Below are 20271 nucleotides of genomic sequence, written 5' to 3' on the forward strand. Positions count from 1 at the left end.
GGGGCAGCAGCTCGGCCTGGTGTCAGAGAGCCAGTACGCAAGGTCACTCCAGGTACTTCAGAGTGACGCGAGCTAGTTTAGGAATAGCGTGAGGAACGCACACGTCAGATGTCACACAGTACGTGTGTGTGTGTGTGTGTGTGCATGTGTGTGTGTGTGCTGATGTTCATGCTTAAGCTCATGCACTAGGTAGTACAGATACCAGTAAGTGATTTAAGCTGCTGACCTTGTTCATCTCTCTCTCTCTCTTTCTCTTTTCAGTAAACCCTACGCAGTGTGATATGTTGAACTCGGAGCTGCTCTGTCCTTTCGTCGGTCACGTCCACGAGCCCTGCAGAAGGGACCCTGCTTTGCCAAGCATTACGGGGGGAAAAAAATAGTATGAGAACTAATATTCTCTCTCTATAAAGAGAATCTCGTCAGCCAGTTGATGCTCGGTCCTTTCCCAGGTCTAAATCAGATCAAGCGAATATGAGAACTGTCTCGTAAGAAGGACTTCCTGATTCCTGTGACACGCATATATGACTCTCTGCTCCGAGCCTCATTCTCCAGTCGCATTCACACGATCCTTCATCCAGTCACGGTAAACATTCTTCCAACACGTCTCAGCGACTTTAGTCTTCACCAAAACTTTTTGTTTTTTCTTCTTTTTCACATTCCAGCCATTCCCCATGCTATGTAATGCCGTCAGTAAGTTTGCTGAAAACTGAACTTCAGCTTCTTCTCCGTGATGCTGTGCTGTAGGAGTTCCCCAGGTTTGGGGACGGACGCTGCTCTCTCACGTCTTCTACAACATATCAGTGGCCGTGGCTCAGACTCCGTAACCGATACGCAGCCACGGCCGTAAAAAAACCTTTCCAGGGTTCAATATGTCGTTTAGAGCATATCAGACAAGTTGGTTGCTGGTGTTAAGTACTGTGTCCTGAAAAACATCAGTATTCTCAACATCCTCCACTACAGTAGACGTTCACTTCAGCTAATGTAGGAGTGAATATTAAAAAGTGTCACATTTTTGTTTGTTTTTTTCTTTCATATAATTTAGGATGTCGTTTTACATTCTAGATGTTTTTCATTTTTCATTTTTTCCCACAGATTTGGGTTCTCTGATCCGACCGTTTGTTTGTTTTTTATGGAAACAACACTACGATATAGTGTACTGAATCATTCCTGAATTATTACTGACATTCTATTTAAAGAGATAATCTCAGATATTCATGGATTTACTGCCATGCAACTGTGTGTGTGTGTGTGTGTGTGTGTGTGTCCATGCCCACAAGTATGTATGTTGGAGTCTTAATACTCAATACTGTGGTAAAAAATAAATATATATATAAATATATATAAAAATATATTCAAATTCCATTCTAACTCTCTCCATGTAAAACTCTATAGATTTTCTTCTTACTTTCTTCAAGCCATGTCCCATGAAAGCTTTATGTCATGCATAAACTATGTACAATTTCTTATTTATTATTGTTTTTAAACATGATTTGATTTTTTTTTTAAAAATCCTCTTTATATGTTTTTTATTTCTACATCTTAAATCGATTGCGTCCGGATGTTGAATGTGGCGTAGCAGAATAATCCACAGCATCACAGTACAGTATGTGTGATCGCCTTATTCGGATACATTATTTTGATAGCTTAAGAAGAACGGATCGATTTTCCCGACGTGTTCGTAATCAATCGGCGTGCTATTTTTCCAGATATAACGACACAGCTGGTGTTGTAGCTATAAGATACATATGTGACCATCAGTATAGTGTATGGTTTAATCGATAGGGCTTTTATTTTTGATTGCATGTAAGAAAAAAACTAGGAAGGGATACATTAATAACATGAGGAAGAGTTCTTGTCCTGTATTCCAAACCCAGTTTGTTCGAGATGTCTGGTGTAAAGCTCTACTGTTTGTATGTAGTGTGGGGAAAAAAAAAAAAAAAAAAATCCTCGGTAGTCCATGTGAGTGAGTGTGTGTGTGTGTGTGTGTGTGTGTTTTACTGGTTGAGGAAGATGTGCTTTATTAGCAGTTATTTCCATCAGTCTTTTCCTCAAAGGCGTTGCATGTATTCAGCACTAAGATGCTCTGTTGAGATATTTATCTGTGTCCATCTCTAAAGGCGTTTAAAGTGACGCTCTGTGTGTTTGTACAGATCAGTGGATGATTAATGGTGTAAAAAAATAAAAATTATCCTTAAAAATAATCGCTTCCTTCAACTTGTGGTGCATGCTTTCCTGAGCTCAGGTGACTGTGTGTGTGAATCTTCTCCCAATGTCTGTATAGGTTTCCTCCAGGTTCCCCAGTTCCACAAGAAAGTGGTAAGATCTACATGGTTCTTCATTCTAAAATATATTACAGTGTATATTTTATCTTGCAAAGAAGAGAAGCTGAAGTTGAGCATAAAGCTTCTGAAGAAACTGTGCACCTCTGAGAACATGGTCCAGTCCCTCCAGCTGGAGCTCAGCTCCTCTCAGCTCTTCATCCGGTCACTGGCAGATAATCTAAACCTGTCTGAAGACGCTGTACAGTCACTGAAAACGAAAGCGAAGGAAAGATCTAAGGATCTCTTTCGCATCCTTCAGCAGCAGCTGAGCGCCCCAGAGGAGCAGTATTGTGTGCTCCAGGAAGTGCTGATGGCATGCAAGGCAAGTTCAGGAAGCAGAGAAAGAAAAACAACAGGAGGCTAAGAGTGAGGAAGAGTGTGAGAAGAAGATAAGGAATATGAAACTCTTGCTTAAAGGCTTGAATGACCGGCTAAAGCTCACGTGAAAGTGTCACTGGGTATTAATCTTAGGCATCAGGAATCATTTTGTCCTTAATTCAAAATCTTCTTGTGTTTTCATTCATGGTAACGTACAACCAGCTAGTCATCTTTGAAATGTTCAACAGATATCAGCTGATGAGCTAGAAGGAGGAAAAACACAGAAACAGCAGAATGTAACAGAGGAAGCACTAGACATGGAGGCTGAGCTCTCCCAGTACACCCAGGCCTCAGCGGGGGTGAACCCAGGGGTGTGCAAAGCACATGAGGAGAGCAGTCAACTGGGAGCTGAGAGAGGAGTAAGGAGGAGATTAATGAAAATAACAAATGAAATGAAAGCAAAGCTCTCCTTTCAATCCCAGTATAAAGCAAACACTTTTACTTTTCGGGTCCACTGTGACCCTCACCAAGATGAAGCAGTTTTGTTGTCATGCAAAAAAAAACATTTCAGTGAATTTACAAAGATACAAATGGATTCATCTGTACAAGAATCAAATCACTATCTGTGCTACAGGACTGGAGTCTAGAGTCAGTATTCACTCTGATTCCCCAAATAAATCTTTCTATTTTTGGTTCCTCTGTTTCTTTTCCAGTCTCTGACTCGTCTTCTCTCACTACTTGAACCAACAGATTCACCAACCAGGAGAAACATTTCTACTTCCCCACGTGTCCGAGTGTTTTTATTTCTGTTCGTGCTGAGAAGAGTTCAGCATCACTGCATGCATTATTATAGCTACATAAAGTTTAATGCAACAGCTGCTTTGGTTAAAGGTGAAGAGCTTCTCCACATCTGCCTTTACCAGACACTCGGCAGCAAGTGATAATAAACTACTCATTATCCTAATACAGATTTGTTCATCTTAGTGACGTGTCTAAAAAGACAGAATCATTTATAAATGAAACACGTACAGGGGTTGGACAATGAAACTGAAATGCCTGGTTTTAGACCACAATAATTCATTAGTATGGTGTAGGGCCTCCTTTTGTGGCCAATACAGCATCAGTTCATCTTGGGAATGACAGATACAAGTCCTGCACAGTGGCTAGAGGGATTTTGAGCCATTCTTCTTACAGAATAGTGGCCAGGTCACTACGTGATGCTGGTGGAGGAAAACGTTTCCTGACTCGCTCCTCCAAAACACCCCAAAGTGGCTCAATAATATTTAGATATGGTGACTGTGCAGGCCATGGGAGATGTTCAACTTCATTTTCTTGTTCATCAAACCACTCTGTCACCAGTCTTGCTGTGTGTATTGGTGCATTATCATCTTGATGCACGGCACCGCCTTCAGGATACAATGTTTGAACCATTGGGTGCACATGGTCCTCCAGAATGGTTCGGTAGTCCTTGGCAGTGACGCGCCCATCTAGCACAAGTATTGGGCCTAGGGAATACCATGATATTGCAGCCCAAACCATCACTGATCCACCCCCATGCTTCACTGTGGGCATGCAACAGTCTGGGTGCTACGCTTCTTTGGGGCTTCTCCACACCGTAACTCTCCCGGATGTGGGAAAGACAGTGAAGGTGGACTCATCAGAGAACAATACATGTTTCACATTGTCCACAGCCCAAGATTTTCGCTGCTGGCACCATTGAAACTGACGTTTGGCATTGGCACGAGTGACCAAAGGTTTGGCTATAGCAGCCCGGCCATGTACATTGACCCTGTGGAGCTCCCGACGGACAGTTTTGGTGGAAACAGGAGAGTTGAGGTGCACATTTAATTCTGCAGTGAGTTGGGCAGCTGTGGTTTTATGTTTTTTGAATACAATCCGGGTCAGCACCCGGACATCCCTTTCAGACAGCTTCCTCTTGCGTCCACAGTTACTCCTGTTGGATGTGGTTCGTCCTTCTTGGTGGTATGCTGACATTACCCTGGATACCGTGGCTCTTGATACATCACAAAGACTTGCTGTCTTAGTCACAGATGCGCCAGCGAGACGTGCACCAACAATTTGTCCTCTTTTGAACTCTGATATGTCGCCCATAATGTTGTGTGCATTGCAATATTTTAAGCAAAACTGTGCTATTACTCTGCTAATTAAACCTTCACACTCTGCTCTTACTGGTGGAATGTGCAATCAATGATGTGCAAAGATTGGCCACCAGGCTGGTCAAATTTAGCCATGAAACCTCCAACACTAAATTGGCCAGTGTTTCAGTTTCATTGTCCAACCTCTGTACCTCCAGGCTGGAAAGAGAATGTCAACAATATGAAATCAAAAGGGAAGCTATAGGTGATAACATGCCTGATAACACTCACAGTACGGCAGACAACATAAAAATGGAATGAAAACAAAAACCAAAGAGGAACTACAGACTTAAAGTTAACCAGGTATAACCTGGATAATAGAGTTTGGTGTGGAGGAACTTGACTGGCCTGCACAGAGTCCTGACCTCAACCTGATAGAACACCTTTAGGATGAATTAGAGCGGAGACTGTGAGCCAGACCTTCTCATCCAACATCAGTGCCTGACCTCACAAATGCGCTTCTAGAGGAATGGTCAGAAATTCCCATAAACACACTAATCCTAATCCTTTTGGAAAGCCTTCCCAGATGAGTTAAAGCTGTTATAACTGCAAAGGACGGGCCAACTCCATATTACATTCATGTGCAGGCCAGTCAAGTTCCTCCACACCAAACTCGCTCATCCATGTCTTTATGGAGCTTGCTTTGTGCACTAGTGCGCAGTCATGTTGGAACAGGAAGGAGTCATCCCCAAACTGTTCCCACAAAGTTGGGAGCATGAAATTGAATGTCTTGGTACAGTACAGCTCTAGTTTCAAAATACACAAAATACTTGCCAATCTTTTGCCAAGACTCTAAACACACAAGACTGAGCGCATGATACTGGCGCCCTCTGGTGGCCAAAGGCGGCATAACCGATAAGCCTCAGGCTGAGCTTTTACAGTACCACGTTATTGCGCCTCTAAAATGACTGACAGTCTTTCCGTCTGGTAACAACTGAAGGTTAATGTTCAGCATGTCTTTTTTATGTTCTCTACTGTTACAGCAGAGGACAAAATTTTACACCCCGGGCATAAAGATTCAGAATTTTAATTTATAAAACAAGCCATACATATTTACCTCATCACATACACCGATCAGGCATAACATTATGACCACGTGGCCAATATTGTGTTGGTCCCACTTTTGCTGCCAAAACAGCCCAGACCAAGTGATAAGATGTTCATTTGCTGACTAATATATCCCACCCACTAACAGGTGCCATGATGAGGGGATAATCAGTATTATTCACTTCACCTCTCAGTGCTCAGAATGTAATGCCTGATTGGTGTATGTTTCATAATTAAGTCTGTGATACAGAGTATGCCTTAGAGATTAATGAGGCATGTTTGCTCTTAACACACGAAAAAAAATTAATAGAATTATGATTTGATCCCTTATGACATGAGACAAGTATATCTACATTTTTTTTCTCCTTAAGGAAGACTTTGCTAAAAGATTATCAAGAAGCCCAAGCCTCATCAGCTGGCACTGCCCTCAGGTGTTGCCAAGATGATATACAAGATGTTCTTGTATATCAAATGTTTGGCCATGTCATATACCACCAGAGCACTGACTGCACCCGGGTAACAGCTGCATGGTACATTAAAGACATCCGTCAGTCCTAAGTCAAGGCTTAGTATTGTTAGATTAAAGGTTTTTGTGGTAAGGTTAGGATTTCCATGTATAGCCTAATGATCTTTGTGGTTACGATTCAAAAATCTCTTGTAAGTAAGTAAGGGTCAGGATTGATGGTACAGTATACCACCTACAACAAAACACACAAGTTCCATCCTTTAAACTGTAGAGCTGAGCTACAGTATTATAATATAAATCAATTCTCATACAATTTTCATGCAATCCTCCATTTGACTGTTTACTGTGAGAAATCATGCTGACACTCTCTCCAATAACAGGCCCTCACTCTGGCGATGATGATGATGATGGTGATGATGATATTGCTTTACACTGCTTTGTAGAGAACAAAATAATACAATGCATTCCTTCAGCTCAGGCATGCGTTTTCATCAGTGAAGCAATATGTGTGTAACTTGAAGGGTTTACTATATCTTCTATCTTCTATATCTTCTTATTTGTAAATTTGCCATTGGGATGAACAAAGTATCTATCTATCTATCTATCTATCTATCTATCTATCTATCTATCTATCTATCCATCCATCCATCCATCCATCCATGCCTATATTGAATAAAGCAAAAATAAGGAAAACTGACAACCTATCTGGCTGCTCAGCCATATAAATACATGGATGGATGGATGGATGGATGGATGGATGGGTGGGTGCATGGATCTATCTATCTATCTATCTATCTATCTATCTATCTATCTATCTATCTATCTATCTATCTATCTATCTATCTATCTATCTATCTATCTATCTATCTATCTATCTATCCATCCATGCCTATATTGAATAAAGCAAAAATAAGGAAAACTGACAACCTATCTGGCTGCTCAGCCATGTAAATACATGGATGGATGGATGGATGGATGCATGGATGATCGATATTATATATATTTTTTCACTCATCCCTGAAACTCACGTGATTTTTATTTCTTACTTCACAGAAGCAGCAGGATAAAAAAAACCCATGACCGACGTTATTAGTGTTTGTCGCCCCCGTGTGGCCAGCGTGTGTATGTGCGTGTATAAGCACCGGGACTCCTCCCCTTCTGCAGAGCAGAGAGCTCGCTCTTCCTGCGGTCAGCTCTATGTGACAGCCAGCACTGGCGCATTGTCTTTTTCCCCCCATTTCATTTTATTTTTTCACCCCACTCTTTGCATTGGACACTTTGATACGACGTCCGCAGCTTTGCGTCTTTCTCCTCGGACGTAAGGGTCGCCGCTGGTCTTCTCTCTCTCTATCATGGGCAACAGGGACGATGAATACGATTTCTTGTTCAAAGGTAAATTCTGGGGAGCCGCATTCTCCCGCACTGGGAGGGGGGTTACAGCTTCATAATCACTCTTTTGTTTCCTAGCCAATTAAACATCCATGTCTCCGGGGAAATCCGTACAAAGCCAAAGCAACAGTGTCTTTATATCCTTTGATTTTTCACAGCGTGTCCTAATCCTGATCCTTAGCCTTGTTATTGCCACATATTATAACGCCCGCAGCAGCATCGATAGATAGGCGTCGAGATCGATGTGCAAAACATCTGGTTTTACTTGGCTGCATGCTTTCACAGCGAGTGTGTGTATGTGTGTGTGTGTGTGTGTGTGAGTGCAGGATAGACAGGCCCTTATGTAGCCTATATAACACTGAATAAGATCATAATAATAACCCTAAACTACATGGTGAATATCGGTGTATTATTGTTGTAGGCTGTACATCCTCAAATAATCATGTATATACTTACTCTTCTCCATACTGTATTTGTATAGTTATGAATATTAAACACTGTTTATGGTTGTAGGAGATAGAAATCTGTCTATCCGGTGTTTCACTGATGCGCATTTGCAGTTAAAAAAAAAAACAAAAAAAAAAAAAACAAGCAGGATCACAATAACAGACATAGATAAGAAAGATTCCTAAATATTTATTTTATAGCTTTCTCAATCCTACAGCTTTAACCCTGATCGCATGAGAATAAGAAAGGCCTGAGACTGTAGAATTAGATATCAGTATGGAAAGCTGCATATCCAGGACGGGATTGTCATGTGATCAGTTTGTGAAAAGGACCAAGCTCAAAGCTGTGTTAGTTCCTATAGTAAAAAAAAAATATATATATACATAAATAAATCATATCCTGATCATGAAATCTTGACTGTATGTGAAATATCAGGGCGTGTTTTTATGGCGAGTTTCACACCTGAATCTCGTGGACGCAGGAATTTGCTGACTCTGTGCTTTTCCTCCCCTTAGTTGTTCTTATCGGAGACTCAGGCGTCGGAAAGAGCAACCTGCTGTCCCGATTCACCCGCAACGAGTTTAACCTGGAGAGTAAAAGCACCATCGGGGTGGAGTTCGCGACCCGCAGCATTCAGGTGGATGGCAAGACGATAAAGGCGCAGATTTGGGACACAGCCGGACAGGAGCGCTACCGGGCCATCACCTCAGCGTGAGTGCATTGTGAACTAACATCAGGATTAATCTAGTCTAAGTCTGGCAATTCTGCATCAGGACATCGCTAAGTAACCTTAACAACGTTATCTGAAATCATCCCTTAGAATTATTCTGAGGGAATAAAGTATTTGACTGACCGCTCATGACCTCACAAAGGACATTGTCCATAATCACACTCTCCGGTGTCACCCAAATGAGGATGAGGTTCCCTTCTGAGTCTGGTTCCTCTCAAGGTTTCCTCCTCATACCATCTAAGGGATTTTTTTTCCCCCTTGCTACAGGCTTTGCTCACTAGGGGTGATTTTGTCTAACATCTAACACTATGTTTTTTGTTTCTTATGTTCTGTAAAGCTGCTTTGAGACAAAAGCGCTAGACAAATCAAATTGAATTGGATTGAATTGAATTAAATGTCATTAATTAGTGTATACAGCAACCCAAAATGATGTACTGGTTTAAACTGGTTCAGGTGGTTTCCCAGTCTAGTCTTGCTGGCTTTACACTGGTGTGCATGGTTGACTGAACTGGTTCCCATCAAGCCATTCCAGCTAGAAGCATCCTGTCTATCGAGAATCAGCCTTTAATTGTCCAAACCTCTTCTACATCCATCAAACCAGATCATCTAGATTAGCTGAGCCTGGTCTACAGCCTATTTTTTCCCCCAGCAGCACTAAATTATATACAAACAGAACCCTTGTCTCCAATGTTCAAAAAATTTGCTGTCAATCTAATTATTCTACCAATCCTGATTCTTACTTGCCAGTGAAAGATTATGAATCATGAGACCATTCATGAAAATCCTAATTATACCAGAACAATACTGAGCCTTTCAGGGCTGACGGATGTGTTTAATGTACCATGCAGCTACTACCGAGGTGCAGTTGGTGCTCTGCTGGTGTACGACATCGCCAAACATTTGACATACGAGAATGTGGAGCGCTGGTTGAAGGAGCTGAGGGACCACGCTGACAACAACATTGTCATCATGCTGGTGGGCAACAAGAGTGACCTGCGCCACCTGAGGGCAGTGCCGACTGATGAGGCCCGAGCTTTTGCAGGTACGAGGCAAAGAGTGTGAATGGGAGGGTGGATATGCTCTTACAGGAAAATTTTAACATCGAACTTGTAAGTATTTTGGAAAGAGTACAGTATAGTGTTAGAGCTGTTAATAATTAATGATAAAATGTAGGCATGTTTCTTTGCCTTTTTCTCTAGACAATTTCAAGCAATTTATTGATTCATACAGAAAACATTTTGATCAATTTTAATCAAAGATTTTTCCTTGTGTATTGCAGGAAAGAAAATCTTTAATGATTATTGTCCTATATGCATAAAACGAGCTTCACTTGTTTTGAAATATGCATTATAACAGCAACAACACTCCTATTAACGCTGCTGCTTAATGGACATCAGATATGCTTCTGCAAGATTAGCTTTTAGGAATATGTGCAGTCATGGCTTACAGGAGAAGCAGATTTCCTTTCTGGGCTGTTAGTGTTTTATTTGTAGTTGCCTGGCAGACAAATAGGTTCAATCACCCAAAAAAAAGACTTTTGCAGAATAAGCTTAAATGTAATATGTATCTGTAATGTGATCTCAGCTTGATGTACCTAAAGCACTCACTTTCAAAACCTCCTGCAGCACTACACACATCCGCCAGACCTATTTATACTAATTGGATTAATTAGTATGACCCAATGACAGATGAACTGCACAGAATCAGGGAATATGAGCGAGAAAAGTGAGAGCATATAGTCGTCATACACTATATTGCCAAAGGTTTTGGGACACCCCTAAAATCATTGAATCCAGGTGTTGTTTTGCAGGGGCTGGGCTCGGCCCCTTTAGTTCCAGTGAAAGGAACAAATTCATGCTCCCAACTTTATGGGAAAAGGTTGAGGTTGGCCGCTTCCTGTTCCAACACCAGTGCACAAAGCAAGGTCCATGAAGCATTAAGATTTCCTTTCATTGGAACTAAGGGGCCAAGCCCAACCCCCTGAAATACAACACCTGAATTCAATGATGTTCCAAAACATTTGGCAATATAGTGTATATCTCTTTTACTCTTATATGCGATCACTCTGTAGTCATTCTCAACATGATATTATAATACTCTAATATAAAAAAGGTTATTTTATATTTTTGGTTCTTTGCTAATGGCTTAACTTAACTTGCAACTGAGCAGCCAGACAGTCAGGTTTCCTTGCTATGCATCCAAAATATAATATTTGTCTGGTAAAGACACATGATCCACACAGGCATGTGGAAAGACAGAGAAATTAAGCATTATAAAGTGAGAAAATAAAGACTCAGATATCGTTTATGCTCAAATGAGGAGTGAAAACTACAGCTCATATCTGAAATGTAGAAAAGGCTTTGGTTTTAAGACACTTAGCTAGCTAACTAGCTTGTTATGTATTATTATATTACATCCCCGTTTTATTATGTTTGCATGTAACCAACATATAGACCTGGGCAGCACACTGGAGCTCTCTCTTCTACGGTGCACTAGCTTTTTATTTGTCCACCTCTGAGGTTTAACTCAGTGGCTATATGATAAACAGAGAATCTTATTGCCAAAAGTTTTGGGACATGTGCCTTTACATGCACATTAATTTAATATGGAGTTGGCCCGCCCTTTTCAGCTTCAACTCATCTGGGAAGGCTTTCCACAAGGTTTAGGAGTGTATTTATGGGATTTTTTTGACCATTCCTCTAGAAGCGCAACTGATGTTGGACGAGAAGGTCTGGCTCACAGTCTTCTCTCAAATTCATCACAAAGGTGTTCTATCAGGTTGAGGTCAGGACTCTGTGCAGGCCAGTCAAGTTCCTCCACACCAATCTCACTCATCCATGTCTTTACGGACCTTGCTTTGTGCACTGGTGTGCAGTCATGTTGTAACAGGAAGGGGTCATCCCAAAACTGTTCCCACAAAGTTGGGAGCATGAAATTGTCTTTATCCATTAACTGGAACTAAGGGGCCAGGCCCAACCCCTAAAAAACAACACCTGAACTCAATGATTTGGAGGGGTGTCCCAAAACCTTTGCCAATATGTGTATTTACTTCCAGTAGCCAACTTAGAAACTCCTTACAGTCCAAAGCAATAGAATAATGCCCATATTCTTTTATAGTTTTTTTCCTGGAGAGACATTTTCCTCTGCTCATATCCCAAGATTTGGTACGAGCGTTGCTGCTAAACTCCTAGAGTGAGGCTGAAAAAGATGGGTGTGCTTCCACGCATGTCATTTGCAAACAGAAAGAAAAGAAAGTAGGTGGATGTTATATGATTAGAAGAGATGTTAACACACTCCTTCATTGTTTCCAGAGAAGAATAACCTGTCATTTATCGAGACCTCGGCTCTGGATTCAACCAACGTAGAGGAGGCGTTCAAGAACATTCTAACAGGTACATCATGTCAAACACAATACTCTGCCATGCCAGGATATTATTCACACTCCCAAATATATATATGTGTGTGTGTGTGTGTGTGAATTTGAGTTTAGTAGTCCAGCTTTCTGCATGAGTGATTCTGGTTTATTTGAGGTCATTAAACTGCAGTAGTCTTGAAATTGAATTGTCTTGTGACGGCAGTGTGATGCAATATACATCCTGGTTTAATCAGTCAAGCATGCACAGGTCAATGTGCCATTCTAGCGCATGAGGCTTCAGACCAGTATGGTTTTCAGGTTGTAATAAAATGGTAACAAATCACATGTCATAAATCACAGTTTATGACAGGTTTCAAGTGCTGCTGTGCAGAAAATCAGAGCAACTCAAAAGATAGTGTAGTTATGAGCTATGTACAAATTTAATACTTGAATGTGAAAGTCTTGATAAAACAGTGTACATATGGTATGCTCAAGTAGCAGCTACTTATCTAGGATCAGGAGGATTTATCAGGATCAGGATATATCTGGATGTGATTTAGACATAAGCATCACGAGGAAACCTTGATATAAAGGTGGATTTTGTGATATCCAGCTCGTAGACTCATAGACTGATTCTGAAAATCCAAAGAACATTAATTATGATTTGTTCAGTGTTCTGATCAGGGAAACATTTCTGGGATGTTCACTGACTAGGCATAACATTATGCCCACTATTGTGTTTGTCCCCCTTTTACTGCCAAAACAGCCCTGACCCGTCATGCACTGTGTATTCTGACACCTTTCTATCAGAACCAGCATTAACTTCTTCAGAAATTTTAGCAACAGTAGCTCGTCTGTTGGATCGGATCACACGGGCCAGCCTTCACTGAATGAGCCTTGGCCGCCCATGACCCTGTCACCGATTCACCACTGTTCCTTCCTTGGACCACTTTTGATAGATACTGACCACTGCAGACTGGGAACACCCCACAAGAGCTGCAGTTTTGGAGATGCTCTGATCCAGTCGTCTAGCTATCTTGTCAAAAATGTTGACAAAATGTTCACTTGCTGCCTAATATATCCCACCCACTAACAGGTGCCATGATGAGGAGATAATCAGTGTTATTTACTTCACCTGTGGTTGTGCCTGATCTGTGTATTAAAGTGCTGAGTGGCCTTTAGAGGTATCACTTTGAAGATTATACAGGTATTCATCTTCAAGCATGTTATTCAGTAACTTCTATAACTAAGGTGAAACAAAAAGGAAAGATTTGTAGCTGGAACAGATGCTAAGCGGTTAAAATACCTGTCATACCATGTGTAAGGTTAAACTATGAAAATTGATCACCAGGTTGTAGAAGATTCTAGTTTCCAGGTTTGTTTCATTTTCTAAATGTGTGGCTTCTGCAGAACTGAAATATGGCCTCCTGTTACAGCAACAGGTTCTATGTTTACGTTAATTAAATGAAACCACTGCCACCAGTTCCCTGAAACAAGTCAATTCCAGCAGATGACCAAATGAACCCAGTAGAGGTTTAAGTATGATAATATTGAGCGCCTCTGCTCTGTCTTGCAGAGATCTATCGCATCGTATCACAGAAGCAGATCGCTGATCGATCAGCTCATGATGAGTCTCCAGGGAACAACGTGGTGGACATCAGCGTGCCGCCCACCACGGACGGGCAAAAGGGCAGCAAACTGCAGTGCTGCCAAAACCTGTAACCATGACGACCAACCATCACCCCTAACCCCACCGAACCTTCACCACACTCCGCACTACACTCATCTCCCTTTTTCTCTCTATGTGTCGTGCCGCTGACGTTCGATTTATTTGTGTAATATATATTTTTTCTTTTTGATAGCTTCTCAACTCACGTATGCACACATACCGAGACAGACACTCGTACACACACATATTTCTGACATGAAATAAAATTTTACAGTACAAACTCTGGTGACGTCTGTTTGCTTAATGTGGTGGAAATAATGGCCTTCTTAATGAACCAGCCTGCAGTGAGCTGAAGAAATAGCCATAAAACTGAGTTCTCTAGCATCTGGTGGGCCTAATGAAGATTAAAATCATTCTGCTAGAGCTTATGGAGCTTGCTTCTGTCATTTTCACAGGGAGAAAAATATTTGTCTCATGACATAAAGGATCGAACCAATTCTATGTAGTATGTGTCACGTGTGTTAAGAGCCAACATGCCTCAAGACATCATTAATCTCTAAGGCTTACACAGTATGACTGACTTAATTATAACATGAAAGCAGACATCTGGCTGCCCTAAACATGTCTGGTTAGTTGCGATGATGTAAATATGAATGGCTTGTGCTATAAATTAAAATAAATTTAAGGGACGTGAAAAACTTTGCACTCAACTGGAAAGACATATACAAAAGAGAACATGAAAATGACATACTGCGAATTAACCTTCGATTCTTATCGGACTGGAAGGTTGTCAGTCATTACAGAGGCACAATTATGCTGTTCAGAGTCTTTAAATAAAGAAAAATAGGAATTTTTAAGGGAAAATGTCGGTCTTTCTCACTGCACTGTGTGAAATAAGAGTCTACTGAAAGTGGATCCAGTTACTGTCCTTTTAAACATGTCGCTAACATGAACAAATCTATTTCAGGATACATTGAGTAGACCATTTTTGTTACTTGGTGCTGAGTGTCTTCTTAAACAACCTTGAATTAATGTGAAAGAAGGTTGTACAACGTTGTTCCCTTTACTTTGTACTTGAATGTTTCATCACGCAAGCTGTTTTTTTCTCTGTGCAAATCAGTATGCTGACCAGAAACCATTAGTCATGAGCAGAAATCTGCACATCACATTGGACTAACAGGAAATGTGACTGAATGAATCTGTGAACAAATCTGAATGATTATTTTGACACTCTGATATTTCAGCTCTAACAGATAGTTCACTCTGAGGCAAAGCAGGGCAGATGTGGAGAAGCTCTTCACCTTTAACCAAAGCAGCTGTTGCATTAAACTTTATGTAGCTATAATAATGCATGCAGTGATGCTGAACTCTTCTCAGCATGAACAGAAATAAAAACACTCGGACACGTGGGGAAGTAGAAATGTTTCTCCTGGTTGGTGAATCTGTTGGTTCAAGTAGTGAGAGAAGACGAGTCAGAGACTGGAAAAGAAACAGGAACCAAAAACAGAAAGATTTATTTGGGGAATCAGAGTGAATACTGACTCTAGACTCCAGTCCTGTAGCACAGATAGTGATTTGATTCTTGTAAAGATGAATCCATTTGTATCTTTGTAAATTCACTGAAATGTTTTTTTGCATGACAACAAAACTGCTTTATCTTGGTGAGGGTCACAGTGGATCCGAAAAGTAAAAATGTGCTCTTGTTTGCTTTATACTGGGATTGAAAGGAGAGCTGCATGGACCTTTGCTTTCATTTCATTTGTTATTTTCATTAATCTCCTCCTTACTCCTCTCTCAGCTCCCACTTGACTGCTCTCTTCAAGTGCTTCATCCCTGGGTTCACCCCTGGGTTCATCCCCACTGGGAGAGCTCAGCCTCCATGTCAAGTCCTTCCTCCTGTGTCTTTTGAAGGCAGTCCAGAAACAGGTGTTGTTCCTTCATGTTCCTTCATTTCACCAGAAGATTTTGAAATTTAGGACAAAATGAATCAGTGAAAAAAACAGGACAGGTCGTAAATGAGGTTCTTTATTTTTTCTACAAGCTTTATTTCATACTTCAGTGATTTCTTTAGAATTTCTCCCTCTGATCATGGTGCCACGTTCAACAACCAGCTTTCTTTGTAAGGCTATGGCTGAAAACACGTGTTTGTGTGTTTGTTTGTTTGTTCATTCATTCATTCATACAATGAGACAATAGAGACTTGGTTGTCTGTTTTGAACTGCATTTTTATTTTACAATTAATAAAAATAAATAATGAATTAAAGCTGAAAAACAAAAATGAATAAAAACTGAGTTTTCCCCTGCAGGTCAGCGGCGGTCCTCTGCAGCCTGATGTTCAACCGTTTATGCAACTCCTTGTAATGCACTTTTCATCACTCATAACCTCCAGTGGATTCTCTCTCTCAGTCGCTTTAACCCGTATGAGACATGCCAGTGGTGTTTCTCTGAGTGTGAGCTTCTTTAAGGTTTCTTCAAACTCCAGTTCTTTCTTTTGTGATTTCTTCAGCTCTCTCGCCGTGCAGGCTTTTTCACACACCAGCATTCTTTTCAGATCTGTGACTGAAAAATACATTTCTGTAAGCATCATTTCATAAATTAGAGACACTGAACACATATCTTTGCAGTAAAAAGTAAACTGTTGACTTACTGTCAGAGCGAAGCTTCATCTCCATTTTACTGGCCTCCTTTTTGGTGTTATCTAGACTGCGCTGCAGTTGCTCTACTTCAGCTTTGTGATTCGGCTGCCCCTGCAGGTCATTTAATGCAAGCTCTAGCCGGTTGTTCAAGCCTTTAAGCAAGAGATTCATGTTCCTTATCTTTTTCTCACACTCTTCCTTACTCAGCCTCCTTTTCTTTTTCTGCCTCCTCAACTCGTGCCTCACATGCCATCAGCATTTCCCAGAGTGCACGGTTCTGCTCTTCTGTGGCGCTGAGCTGCTGCTGAGAGGAGCTGAGCTCCAACTGGAGGGACTGGACCTTGTTCTCAGAGGTGCACAGTTTCTCTTGGAGCTCCGTGCTGAACATCAGCTTCTCCTCCTGTAGAGACTGATGAGGTGTTTTCTTCAGCTCTCTCCTTATGAAGGCTTGTTCATCCATAAGCTCTATTTGGAGTTCTATGACTGAAAAACACATTTATGTAAACATCATTTCATAAATTAGAGACACTGAACACATATCTTTTCAGTAAAAAGTAAATTGTTGACTTACTCTCAGTGTGAAGCTTCATATCCATTTCTATGGCCTCTGATTTGGCTTCATCCAGACTGTGCTGCAGCTACACTACTTCAGCCTTGTGATTGGCTGTGGCTTTCTCTACATATCCCATCAGATGCTCCTGTCTCTCCAGGGAGACTTTCAGCTGCCCCTGCAGGTCGTCTAGCCAGTTGTTCATGCCTTCAAACAGGAGTTCCATATTCCTTATCTTCCGCTCACACTCCTTCCTACTTTCTGCCTCCTTTTGTTTTTCTTTTTCTGCCTCGTGGACTCATACCTCACATGCCTTCAGTATTTCCCGGAGCATACGGTTCTGCTCCTCTGTGGCACTCAGCTGCTGCTGAAGGGTGTGAATGAGATCCTTAGATCTTAGCTCCTTCACTTCTCCAACCCTCTGCAGCTCTTTGTGCTTCAGATGCTCTGAAAGGTGCTGGAGATGGTATGACTCTGTCAATACATTCTCCATTAAAGGCTAGAGAAAGAGAGAGAGAGAGAGATTGCTAAAGCTAACCATGACACAAGCACAAGTTTCAGGCAAGACAAGAATAAAACCTGTTTAAAGAAGGCCAAAGCTCAAGTAGCACACATGATTTAGTCAACAGATAAAACAAGTGATTTCAGATGCAAAGCCAGTGAGTGAATTTCCAGTGAACGTACCTTCAGCTTATTGGAGAGGATGTCCGGCAGGTCAACTTCTCTATTGAGCTCATCCATGAGCATGCTGAAAGTAGAATTTACATCAGAATGTAGGTATGTTTCTATATTAAGGTGAATTAGGACTCATTTAAGGACAGCACACAAAGATGTAGAAATATAAAGAAGTTCTTACTACTTACTTGTCCAGAAAAGTTGCTCAAGAACCTTGAGGTTTTCTTCTGAAAATGCTTTGAAAGATCTGTAAAGCTCATTCGTTACTGCACTTAAGTATCTTTGTTTTATCCAGTTTCTGTACTTTTACTAAAGTATAACATTTTTTGAGACTTTTAACTTTCACTCCACTACATTTTCAGGTAACATATCGTACTTTCTACTCCACTACAAAAAGCATGTGTCCAGTTACCGCACAGCAAACCGAGCTACAGCGCGCGCATCATTTTCGAACCAACGTAACGTATCTTTCCGGTTTGATTAAATGCAGCGCGCGCACACGAGCATTAAAACTACAGAGTCACAGCCTGAAATACTGTAGCCTTATACGATGGAGAAAAAACCCCTGACCCCATCCCTCCACCTGCACACCCATGACCTGTGGCCTGACCTGCAGGATTTGTTTCAAGTTGCAGACCAGAAGAAAGACACTTTCATATTCAGAGACCTCCTCTGCCTCAATAACAAATGATTACGAGCACGTCCTGTGATAATCATAATGGCCATTTTCTTTCATATGAATCTAATGTTAGCTCGTAGCAATGAATTTTATTATGTATGTGAATAAATCTGTTATTATATTAATTATGTCGTGTATGGCTATACAACAACACAATACCCCAATAGCTCAACTTTTATTGCTGATATTTGACCGGTCACCAAGTAACATTTCCATTTCATAGCTTTTTTATGTAAAGTAGAACAAGATTACTGCACAAATACTGTAATGGCCCATCACACACCAAAGCATAAGTTACTAAACACTGAAATATTGACTGAATTTGAACTTTTTTTCCTCTGAATCTGTAGAGCAGCAAGTTTCTGTTAAAGTCAATCTGTTTAGATCCTCGCTGGTCATTTGTTTAAAACTGATTCCCAGGACACAGGAGTGTCCAGCACAGTCAGGCTGTCCTGCTGTAGTGCTTCATATTTTCTTCTGCAGTGATGTATATATTTTCATTTTTAAGCACTTTATATAGGAAACAATTTACAAGCCACAGCCCCTGTCTTTATATAAGAGTCCTTTATCTTGTGTAGTGTCCATACACAAATACCCGTACCTGTTACTATCTTCACTATAACATAAATCTTAGCAGGAAAACATAATTAATCTCAAGTCCTGCTATTTTACAGCCCCATGTTCATCTTGTGCTCCTTGATTTAGAATAATGTTTGACATGTGGATCATGATCATTTCTCAGACCTTGTATCAAAAGGCATGTGTGAGTAGAGTGACAGATTCTTCTCATATAAAATAAATAGTTCATTACAAAAAATGACAACATTAAAGCTAGGATAAATGTGGTATTTTTTTTTTTTTACTTTAGTATATTTGGTATACTTTTAACTAGGGTATCTCTACTTTCACTTCAGTACAGGAGATGTGCACTTTGCCCTCCACTGTGTCTCTGACACCAGGCCGAGCTGCTGCCCCGCTGCTAGTGCTAATGAAACAGAGCTGAACTCTGAGAGGGCAGAGTGTGAGCACAACCAGAGCTGTTTATAGGTTTCATATGTGTGGAATACATCACAACACTATGAGTTGTTAGAGTAAATAATCAACAGTCAACAAAGGAGTTACTGTTGCAACAAAGAAGTGATTTATTCCTCTTCTACTACTTAGCAATTTGCCAGTGCAGAATGTTTGTTAATGAAAGAATGACACATCGTTCTTAATGTTGTGGAAAATCAACAAAAAATTTAGTAACTATTCCTTACATAATAGCAGCTATAAAATGTCCCGGACAGAATAACTAATACTTGTGTTTTTTCCCCCACAGCGGGGCGCGTTAAAAGCTTTACAGAAAGGAATGAATGAATGGACAAAAGAGTGAATAACTGAAAGAAAGCATGAGCACAGAAAATAAAGCCAAAAAAGGAAGTCTCTTTCCGTGAGGACCCAGAGTGTAGGCTTTTGGGTAATTTCAGTCAGAATCCCACACTTACTGCTTCACTCTCTCCATCAGATACGGGCTGAGACTCAGAGCGATAGGGGGTGGGGGGTGGGGCAATAAACCCAGCTCCTCTCCTCTGGAGGTTGCTGTTCCACCACCAACACAACAGCAGGGGTCGTCAGGGGTCGAGGTACGCACACACAGACAGATGGCCACGCAGCACGGACAGCATGAGAGAAAGACAGATAAAGAGATGAGAGTGCGACAGATAGAGACATAACATTCGTTCAGGAACTTTTACATCACTCTAATCAAAACTAGAAGTCTTTGTTTGCTGAATAGAAGAGAAATCTGATCACATGAAGCAGAAGGGTTATTATGTACTGTAAACAGACATC

The 20271-nt window shown here is 40.9% G+C and overlaps 2 protein-coding genes across 5 annotated transcripts in view; both read left to right on the plus strand.

Moving 5' to 3' along the window:
- pip5k1cb (phosphatidylinositol-4-phosphate 5-kinase, type I, gamma b) overlaps window positions 1–2201 on the plus strand; it is a 39391-nt gene extending 37190 nt beyond the window's left edge. For all 4 annotated transcript variants that reach the window (XM_058418615.1, XM_058418617.1, XM_058418614.1 and 1 more), the window contains one exon: window positions 262–2201. In XM_058418615.1, the coding sequence (XP_058274598.1) occupies window positions 262–264 (3 nt within the window). In that variant the 3' untranslated portion in view covers window positions 265–2201. The remainder of the gene's footprint in view (window positions 1–261) is intronic.
- A 5273-nt stretch (window positions 2202–7474) lies between these two features.
- rab11bb (RAB11B, member RAS oncogene family, b) lies at window positions 7475–14178 on the plus strand. The gene is made up of 5 exons (XM_058417854.1): window positions 7475–7700; window positions 8660–8855; window positions 9723–9916; window positions 12186–12266; window positions 13806–14178. Exons 1-5 carry the CDS (start codon window positions 7661–7663, stop codon window positions 13949–13951), a joined length of 657 nt encoding a protein of 218 aa, XP_058273837.1. The 5' UTR covers window positions 7475–7660; the 3' UTR covers window positions 13952–14178.
- Window positions 14179–20271: the final 6093 nt, after the last annotated feature.

Source organism: Hemibagrus wyckioides, linkage group LG20, assembly GCF_019097595.1.
Source record: "Hemibagrus wyckioides isolate EC202008001 linkage group LG20, SWU_Hwy_1.0, whole genome shotgun sequence".
Lineage (NCBI taxonomy): Eukaryota > Metazoa > Chordata > Actinopteri > Siluriformes > Bagridae > Hemibagrus > Hemibagrus wyckioides.

Excerpts from the sequence above, each read along its gene's own strand:
- rab11bb (XM_058417854.1), top strand. The coding sequence starts at position 7,661 with ATGGGCAACAGGGACGATGAATACGATTTCTTGTTCAAAG. Across the intron at positions 8,856-9,722 it reads TACCGGGCCATCACCTCAGC|CTACTACCGAGGTGCAGTTG; the intron begins GTGAGTGCATTG and ends TGTACCATGCAG. Across the intron at positions 9,917-12,185 it reads TGAGGCCCGAGCTTTTGCAG|AGAAGAATAACCTGTCATTT; the intron begins GTACGAGGCAAA and ends CATTGTTTCCAG.